Below are 10,355 nucleotides of genomic sequence, written 5' to 3' on the forward strand. Positions count from 1 at the left end.
ACAGCTTTATGCATTTACAGATGCAGACTAATGTCCATCCTCTTTTCCAGGTGGAAGAAGTTACGTTATGTATGGAACCAGAAGCAGTGACACTAACTCCATCTCCAGTGGCTCAGAAAGAAGAAGTGACCTCAGCAGGAGGAAGCAGTCCAGGTCAAGCCTCTGGTGAATTTATCACAGAGAGAAAGACGTCTGATGTCTCACCATCAGTAATTGAAGAGCTTGAAGAAAAGGAAGAGGAATCAGAATCTTCGCCCACAGAAGCAAAGGCAACCAATTGAGTGAACGGCGAGAGACTTGAGCTGCTTTTAACAGACATTTCAATCAGCATATTAAAACAATATAAACTTCGTTTTTTTCAGGAATCAAACACCATTGTTATTGAATTCAAGTAACTCAAAATGGAAAATCTGAGCTGAAAGTGAATGCACTGCTTGTGTGAACATGATTTTTTAGGCCTTATTATATGGATGTCTGAAAAATGAAGACACAGAATGGAGGCTTTTGACTAGGAAAGGAGAGAAATGAGGAAAATCTCACTCAAGTTTGAACGGAGCGATAAGAGATGTTGGTATGTAATTCGGGAAGATGAATATACAGTAAAGAACATTTGGTTAAATATGTGCATGCTTTTACATAGAGTGGTGGCACTCGTTAGTCAAAATAAAGATGTTAACTTATCATTAATAAACCATATTGATGATAATAATACAATAATTTTGTTATAAACAAAAAAAGGTAAATATATAATTGTAAAATAGAAAGTCACACTTTTTGAGCCCATGCCCTTCCAGAATTTAGTTTCCACACAGACTATACCAGATGCAAAAAGCAAAAACTGCTTATAAGTTATTTGACAACAAAAATAATATGTTTTATTTTTTGTTTTTACCCTGCACACTTCAAACATCTTTATATGTATAATAATGCATTTAGCTTTTTTACTTTGCAGTTTTTATGCTATTAAAAGAAAGAGGCTCAAAGCTTCTGTGCTGAAAAACGTGATATCAATTTGGAACTAATCGCTACAAAATCTATAGTTTTTATTTTTATTTTATTATTTTTTTTATTTTATTAAAAAAAAGATATCCAATGTCAAATCCTTGTAGGCTTAGACAAGCAAATACACTGCTCAAAAAATTTAATACTTTGATACTTTAAAAACACATCTAATCTCAATGGGGAAAAATATTAGGTTGAATATTTATACTGAATTTTGACAGACGGAAATGAAAATATGGTCTGTTTAATACAGAGGCATTCACCACACTAGTCGACTGCTGGTCATTTTGTAGGACTGGTTGTAGTCATCTGGTCCTCCTTGCACAAAGGAGCAGATGCCAATGATATTGAGACTGTTCTGGGAGACACAGTAAACCTTTTTTCAACAGAATCTATTGATGTCCCAACATGAGTTGGACTCCCTGTGCAACTTTGGTAGGGTCCTGGTACTGATAATAGGTTTTTTGCCAAATGCAAAACTAGTGAAAAACAGCAGTGTGAGTCGTTGTAAAACCATTCCTGTAAAACCCATCCCAACTTGTCTCGTTGTTTTTCATACTTCACTCTGCTTCCACCCTATTTCCATTTACTTCTGCTATGTAACGGACCAGGAGTGCGTTTCCGAAAATTCGTTTGGCAACTAAGGTCGCAGGTTCCATCGTTACAAACATAGTTTGCCCATTTCCCAAATTCATTATTCTAACAAAAATTTGTAAACTGTGTCGCAAACATATACGCTTGCAACTACACCACTAGAGCTGTAGTTAGAAACAGTTTCTGGCTGTGCTCTATTCCCAGTTATCCCCGTATACCCTATTCCTTTAGAACATTCCAACATTGAAACTTGGAATGGTGAAAAATAAGCATTAAAGTCATCTTTCTTAGGTGTAATTTGCTATCAAAGTTTTTTTTACAGTTCTGTTTTAGTGATCTGTGTAATGATAATTGCATTCCCTTCGCAGTGCACTTTAAAAACATGTATGCCACTTTGCACACAGCTGAGGCTGATTTCTGCAGATTTCAGTCTATTTATTTAGTTGTGTGTAAACGTGTGTCATTTTTATTTATTCAAATTTGAAATTAATTTTAGTAATATTACTGACTAATATGAAAATATTCAAATGATTTAATTACAATACAGCTTGTAAAGTAATAATTTATTTTAGTTTCTTTTTGTTAATTTCTTAATGTCTTTTAGTATATATGGTAGGTATTATATGAGAAAGTCACTTTGTTTACCAAATAAATGGATCTAATAAGATTTGCATTGTAAACATTAAATAAAAGTAAAAAAAAAATATTATCTTTTATTTAACATATTAAGTTTATTGTTATAATACTCCCAAAATCATTCTGCAGAAATCTGCAGATTTTTCACAATATTGTGTGCAGAAATAGCAAAAAAATGTCCGCAGATTCTGTCTGGCCCTACTGCTGTTCTGATTTCAGTTAAGGAGGTGACCTATTATTTAAAAGGAATATACATTATGTCTGCAAAGCTTGTGAAAACAAAAATATATAGTATACGTTAATGGTTTTTACTTATAGCAGGTTATTTATTAAGAAATGTATCACTATAAGACATGGGCCTGTTGGTTAGAGCATTGCTGCAGTGGTTTGAATGTGTCAAATTGTAAAAATAGGCTTTAAAAAATATAAATAAGTAAACAATTTCCTTCATAATAATAATAATAATAATAATAATAATAATAATAATAATAATAATAATAATAATTATATAATAGGGCGACGCAGTGGCGCAGTAGGTGCTGTCGCCTCACAGCAAGAAGGTCGCCTCAGCTGGTCAGTTGGAGTTTGCATGTTCTCCCTGCATTCGCGTGGGTTCCCTCAGGTGCTCCGGTTTCCCCCACAGTCCAAACACATGTGGTACAGGTGGATTGGGTAGGCTAAATTGTCCGTAGTGTATGAGTGTGAATGAGTGTGTATGGGTGTTTCCTAGAGATGGGTTGCAGCTGGAAGGGCATCCGCTGCGTAAAACTTGTGCTGGATAAGTTGACAGTTCATTCCGCTGTGGGGACCCCAGACTAATAAAGGGACTCAGCCGAAAAGAAAATGAATGAATGAATAATAATAATAATAACAATAATAATTACTATTATTATTAAGTAGGAATTTTTTCTTAATAAATAGCCTACTGTAAATTACAACCATTAACCGTTTATATGTGAAATTAACGAAGTGGTTTTATGTTTTAAAATAGAATATGGAATATTCTCAATAATATTTGTGAATGAAACATAGACAGCATATATGCCGTTTACATATATTGAAATTAATGTGGAAAACGAGTGCATGTTTTTACCAAAACTTATGGGCTTTTTCTCTAAAGTTGTTACTCCACCCTGCTTAGAGCATCATTATGGACTAACATTATAACTAACATTGTTTAAATAATGTATCTGAAACAGAGCAGCTATGGTTTTGGGAGACACTCCTCACTACATCGTTCTTTTCCCAAACAATGCATTGTACTATGATAGTTCAGCTGTGAGTTATGTCGTTGTTTGGGAAACGCACCCCTGATCAATATCCCAAGAGTCTGACTTGACAGCCTGATCTTAAGAGAAAACATAAGTATTTTACGTTTTGTCAGTTTAGTGGCTAATTTGTACGAATTCAGATGAGTTCAGTTGTACTAAATTGTATGATTTTAAAAAGGAGGTGAGGCACCTAACCCCACTGCTAACAGCAGCCGTCTTTGGGGGATGAGCAAATCATACTAAATTGTATGAATTAGATTGTACAAATTCATACGAATTAGCCACTAAATCAAAAAGTCACGAATTGCCGTGGGATTGTGTTGGATTTGAATCTATGCTTCGATTAGAAGATTAGATTGTTTCTTCTTTTACTTTTTGAGCAGTGTACTTGTACCATACAAGTTTTTAATGTTTTTGAAATAAATTAGATGCACAGACATTTTTATTCTTAAATGTAATTTGTTCTAGAAATTAAAGCTCAAATTTCAGCATATGTTTTTAAAGGCTTCAGTTTCAAATGATCCTTCAGAAATCTTAAAAAGTTGCTAGTTAAGTGAAGAAACTTCAATATTTTTGTGTAAACCATGACAAATTTTCCAAAATGTTTAAAAGAACACAATTTAGTTGCGATAGACATTTTTGAGCAGTGGTATGCAACCTTGCTAAATGAAAGTATTAATTAATTTATTTACATTTTTCAATTAATTTAAAAAAACAAACAACACATTTTTATGTTTTTAGTTTTTTATAATTCATTTGTTATTTCTATTTTTGTAGTAGTACAGTCACAAGCTGGTCGCAAGTGTACTGATTTTATTGTATTTATTTATTCTTTGCTCTCAGTAATGAAAAGCGATTTCACTCACACACATACAAAAATACATTTATACTGGATTGTAATACAATGTGCTTCCTTTTCTGTGTCATTTGACATGCATGATGTTTGTCAGTGTACTGTGGAGTCCTATACAACACTGTATAGATATTTGCACTGGACCTTTCTGAGCTGAAACTGACTCTGTGAGCACTCTGTGTTTAGTGATTTGACTGGCTGCTTAAAGGACAGAAATATAAGTAATAAAATGTAAATATTGCACTTGCATTGATTGGTGAGAGGAGTACAGATGCCTTTTAGCCTTTAAATATTTCATGGGACAAAAAGTCACAATTCACACTGTACTTGCAGAGCTTCAGTTCCAAATTTGACCATTTCGTTGAATCACTTTGACAATTTATGTGCACTCTGGTTAAATTTAACCTTTGAAATATCTAGATATGCAGTTTTGGGATATCTAGATTAAATGATCTCAGATCAAATGATTAGCTTTTGTCTTCTTTTTTTTTAAATAACACAATTGAGAAGAAAACAACTGATAGAAAATGGCCCACAACCTTAAATTAATAAACAGAAGAACATATTTTTGCCAAAACAACCCTAATGGCAGCTCATACATGTATTTTTTTTTACATTTGCAGGCCCAGTTTTTGATGATTTTTATAATAAAGCATGTCATAAATTTTGTTAAAAAATGTATTTCATTCTACAGTTTTCTTTTTCACTAAATATCAAGGCGAGAATACAACAAGACCTGGATACATATACTGTAAATAAACTTTATCTAGGAAAAATGTCTCTGCATAGTGAGAACGGAAATGGACTTTGAGTAGAGTTGAAAGTGACCTCATGAACAACTCAGGCCATTTGGAATTTTGAACTGCACAGGTGTCTTCCTGCTCGTCATGGTTACTGATTATTACAGTCCCCATGACATTACAAACTGTGCGTTGACTGTGTGTTTGTATGTAAACAAACATGAAGCATATGCACCCCAAAGTAGGATCAGTTCGGTTAGGAAAGAGAAGCTACAACATTCTGCATTGTGATGTCATGCATGAATTTCCAAGGATTAAAAAAAGGGGTGGACAACACTGTCTACTGTTTATTACAACAGTACACAGCTTTGTGTGTTGTACACAGATTGTGTGTAATACAAGCTTGGTGGTGAGAGGAAATAGCATTAATAGCTATATGAAGTATATTGACATGAATGAATTTATTTATTGACCGATTGTTTATGCAATGTTGGGACAATGTTTATTTTTCTACAGAATTGTGTGTACTCCCTCCTCTATATGTTGGGGTGCATATTATTTCATTGCGAGGCTCCTGAGGAGGGTCTAACTAATTTTTGTGTACTACATCTTACATGTTATATTGTAAATAACATTATTAAAATTGACATAATTACATGTGGCCAATCATGAAACTACAGCACAATTGCTAGTTCAGTGTCATGTGGTCTTACATTATGTGAATACTTTTGACCTCCATAAGCTGTTCAAATTGAAATATTATGTGCCCATTCATTTATTGAAGAATTAGGCTATATAGGGGAGGGATTTAACTTTGCAACCTGTATACATTTGTTATTTTGAGATAAATGCATCTTTGGTTGTAATTGTATCTCTCTGGTTTGCTGACGCATGTGAAATATGGTTATCCATTTTCTTTAGGTTTTTCGGAAACATGTTTATAATAACTACAGACTATAAATCATTTAAGCATTAGACAATAGTTAATTCATCATTTGTTTAGCACTAAAGCCTGGGTCAGATCACACGATTTTTATTGTTTATTTATTTTATTGGTTACGAAAGTCACTATGTCAGATTATGCGATTTTTTTCTTGATAAAATCTTGAACTGTCATGGGTAACAAATGTGCCAGACTACACATCCCTTCATTATCAGTCATCCCGTGATGTCTACGATGAGCGTTATTTCCCAAAGCATTCACAAGTGTTGCTATAACGATATTTCTTATCTCAATTAAATTTTTTTTATCTTATTAAATTTTTTATATCTCAATAAACACTGATGCTGACAACTAATAACTACATTATTTAAGGGCATTTCTTACGACATGAATATGATCAAACTTACGATCCATTTTTAATATTAAGATATTTTCTTTGAAATCTAAATGTATATTTTCCTGCCATGGGTTTTTTGTTAAACAATCCCTCGCCTGAACTTGAAATGAAAACATATAAGCAGCAGCAGGGAAAAATCAGATGCTCAAGACATAATCTTTAAAATAATGACATATTAAAAAATTAGCAAGTATATAACGGAGGATCGTGATACAATCACAATGAAGCATTCATTAAATTAAATTACATAAAAATTAAATCCTTATTTTCTTCAGGGCAAATATTCCACTCGTATAGTTGAGTAGTGGAGGGGCACAAACAAAAGTATATTTTTCTTGCAAAAATATCTTTTTGAAATAAATTTTGTTTGCTTTAATTTTTAACTTAATTTTAATGTATCTTTTGTTGGTCAGTTATATATAAACAAGAATAACGAATAAAATAAAACTTCCAAACAAGTCCGCTATATGCACCAAAACACGAATTGCCATGAGATTGTGTTGGTTTGTTAAATAAAATAATAATCTAGCCTAAATAAAATTATAGTGAAATATTCAGTTTTCACTATTAATGACAAATTTGAATAAGCAGGAAATGCTTTTGCAAATTATTCGCAGCACTGAACATGTTCCCAGATTACCTCGGAAGAACAAACTCCATTGGAAGGCTAAGAGAACTGTGAAACTTGTTGTGAGAATGAAGATGTTTGTGCCAGTCTGTCAGATAAAATTGCTTAAAAACATCTAAATTTTGTTAGTAAAGATAGTTAAAGTTTGCATAACCAATGACTGATTATGTCATCTATGTGATGAAACTCATTGTGAAGAGTGGGGAAAATTGAAACCTGCTAGACTTTCTGCGATGGTGTTGTGAGGTGTCCTAGACATAGCATACATACAATGCATAGCATAAATACAATGTGCGTATGTTAAGAATTTGTAGCTGCATTTATAAACTGCTTACTAATGTCTTATAATGTAGAGTTAATGCATTACAAATTATAAGTTTACTATTTGCTAATGCATAATAAATGATTTAAAGTGTATAATTATAGTTTTTCTTAAAACTCGTGATATCAAAATTGATAGTCAGACATTTCCATCTCTTTACAGTAATATGCTATGCTCAAGCAAGCTCACCTATAAAGCATGTTCATGATGACAACTTGTATTTTTGGTTTCATGTCGGGTTTGGTGGCTTTAGCAGCTCATTGCAGACAAAGCTCAAGCGTCTTATTTAAGTGGTATTTAAAATAGCTTCAAAAGCTTTACTGTAGCCTAATAATGTTGTTGCCATTTTTTTATACTGATTGTCACTATGAGAAGATTGGGGATAACATTAAAGGTATAATTCGTAATGAATATTGATTGTTTCTTAAATATTTTACTATCTTAAAGGGCCAGGTTACACACACAAAGAAATATCCTTCCACTTGTTTCTGAATTATGTCTGCTGCTATATACAAAAGAATTTGTTTTATAACCCAACAAGATTGCCTAACAACTGACTTCCATAGTATTTTTTCCTACTATTAAAGTCAATACTTTTGTTTTCATTTCATTCTTTTGTTCACACAGATTTGGAACAAATGGAAGAAGATTAAATGATGATAAAAGATTATCGGTTTGTATAAAATGTTCCCTCATGATGGTAAACTATTTCAAAATCAAACAAGCTAAAGATTCAGTTAGATTTTAATTGTTACAAAATAGTTTGAACATACTGTAGGTTGCTATAACTTTAATACTCAGACGTTTTAAAGTAATCATTTTCTTTTTGTTTCTGTTATTCCTGTAATCCCACCACCATATTTTCAACTTTCCAAAAATGCCTCAAAAAGTTCAACCATATAAATCTGACATGCCATTCACGCAAAGCCAGGTAATACTATTGCAACCAAAAGAGCGATGTCATGTCCTCTTTATTGTTTTTTTTTTTTTTTTTTTTTTTAATGTAAGATTAGGATTATACAAATGAATAAATAATAACAAAAAGCCAAATGTATTTCCTTGGATGTAGTTGTTACAGAATAATTGATTTCCAATGGATTTCTTTTTTATTTCTACTGCCATCTTTCACAACAAAACTGTCTATTGGCATGATGCTGTAACCTTTGTTCTACCTCTCTTCTTCTCCCTGTGAACTAGTGTACTTGTCTTTCTCACCTCCTCTCTTTCCCTTTGTATGTTATTTGTCTATTACTCAAACCCTGTGTTGTCCTCTTGGTGGAAGAATCATACACAGGAACAGTAATACTTTGGATAAGAAACACTGTCATGAGGAAATACATGGTTTCATCAAGCTATACAGATATAAATCCATTCGTATAAACTGAGTGAGCCGTAAGAGGTGTGATATAAGAAATGCCCTGTGATAAATATATCTATGCATGCTTTACTTGGTGGTTTTAAGGTGGTTCTACCAATGTGCTCTCCATCTTCCTCCACCAAACTGTCTATCTCTCAGCCATGTCTCTCTTTTTCCTGCACGAACAAAACACCTCCCTGACCAATAAGATTATTGCTATTCCTTTATTTTTCCCAGAAATAATAAAGAACAAATAAATGAAGCAAACAGAGCATTGTTGTGCACTTTGTGTATTTTAAGACTGCAGTTGAGACCATCAAAATATAATTAAAGACAAATACAATTTATTTTAACATGAATCAATAATTTAACAATCAAAGATATAGTGGTAAAGTAAGGAGTTGAAGCTTAAATTAGTAAACACTGATTTCATGAAAACGCCTAGTGATTAAAGTAACATACCAGATTCAACACAAGATCAAACAACAGACAATAATTAAATTTAAAAAATTATTGGCACAAGAAGAAAAAATCTCTTCCACTATATACAACATGATGTATTATATATATACAGTTGAAGGCAAAAATATTAGCCCTCCCGTCAAATTGTAATTGTTATCAAATATTTGTAATATTTGTAATTTGAAATAAATGTTTAATAGAGCAAGGCAATTTTCACAGCATTTTCCATTATACTGTATTCACACATTTTAGTTTGTCTGGAATTAGAGAGATTTTTATGATTTATTTTTTACATGATTTTTTAGATCAATATTACTAGCCCCCGCAAGAATTCTTTTTTTTTTTCTGGCTGGCTACTAAAGCTACCGCTGACCATTAACTTGCCTAATTAACCTAGTTAAGCATTTAAACTGGACATTAGGCTGAATATTAGTATCTTGAAAAATGTGTAAAATATCATGTACTGCCATCATGGCACAGACAAAATAAATTAGATATTAGAAATGCCCCTCCTGTGAAATTTCATAATTTTATATCATAAATTTAATAAATTTGCATGTACTTTTTTATTGTTACTTTATTATTGAAAGCAACTGTTTTAACAGTAAGTTGCATCTGTTTATTTCCATTCTACAGTGCTCAACATATATAAGTACACCCCTCACAAATCTATCTTCATATTTTCATGAATCTTAACAAATTCATATTTTTAATAGAAAGCTATACAATATTATATTTGTGCATATATATTAGATTAGTCAGTACTGAAGCAAAATCTGGAGCTTTTCTAACAAAATAACTTACGATAATGGTCCAAAAACTAGTACAACCAAATGTATATGTTTCTTATTGAACTGTGCAATATTAAAGTTTCTAAAGCATCTTTTATGTGCTCAGTGTTGGGCAGTAGTGTCGCTACAAGTAGTAACGCTTCTAGCTCAACTATTTTTCTCAGTAGCGTGGCGGTAGCGTCGCTACTTTCTAAATCAAATAGATTTTCAGTAGCGAAGCTATTTTATTAGTCAAGTAGCGCAGTAGCGTCCACACAAGCTACATTTACCGATCACAGATCAATAAGTGAAGGCACTGACATTCACTGAGCTGTGAGGCCAGTGTCTAGCTGATGAAAGTAAATCCATATGATGGCGAG

The 10,355-nt window shown here is 32.5% G+C and overlaps 1 protein-coding gene across 1 annotated transcript in view; it reads left to right on the top strand.

Moving 5' to 3' along the window:
- fam131bb (family with sequence similarity 131 member Bb) overlaps positions 1-2,138 on the top strand; it is an 87,358-nt gene extending 85,220 nt beyond the window's left edge. The window contains exon 8 of the mRNA XM_056474644.1: positions 51-2,138. Coding sequence (XP_056330619.1) covers positions 51-281 — 231 coding nt within the window. The 3' untranslated portion in view covers positions 282-2,138. The remainder of the gene's footprint in view (positions 1-50) is intronic.
- The last annotated feature ends 8,217 nt before the right edge of the window (positions 2,139-10,355 follow it).

This window comes from Danio aesculapii, chromosome 16 (genome assembly GCF_903798145.1).
Source record: "Danio aesculapii chromosome 16, fDanAes4.1, whole genome shotgun sequence".
Classification (NCBI taxonomy): Eukaryota; Metazoa; Chordata; class Actinopteri; order Cypriniformes; family Danionidae; genus Danio; species Danio aesculapii.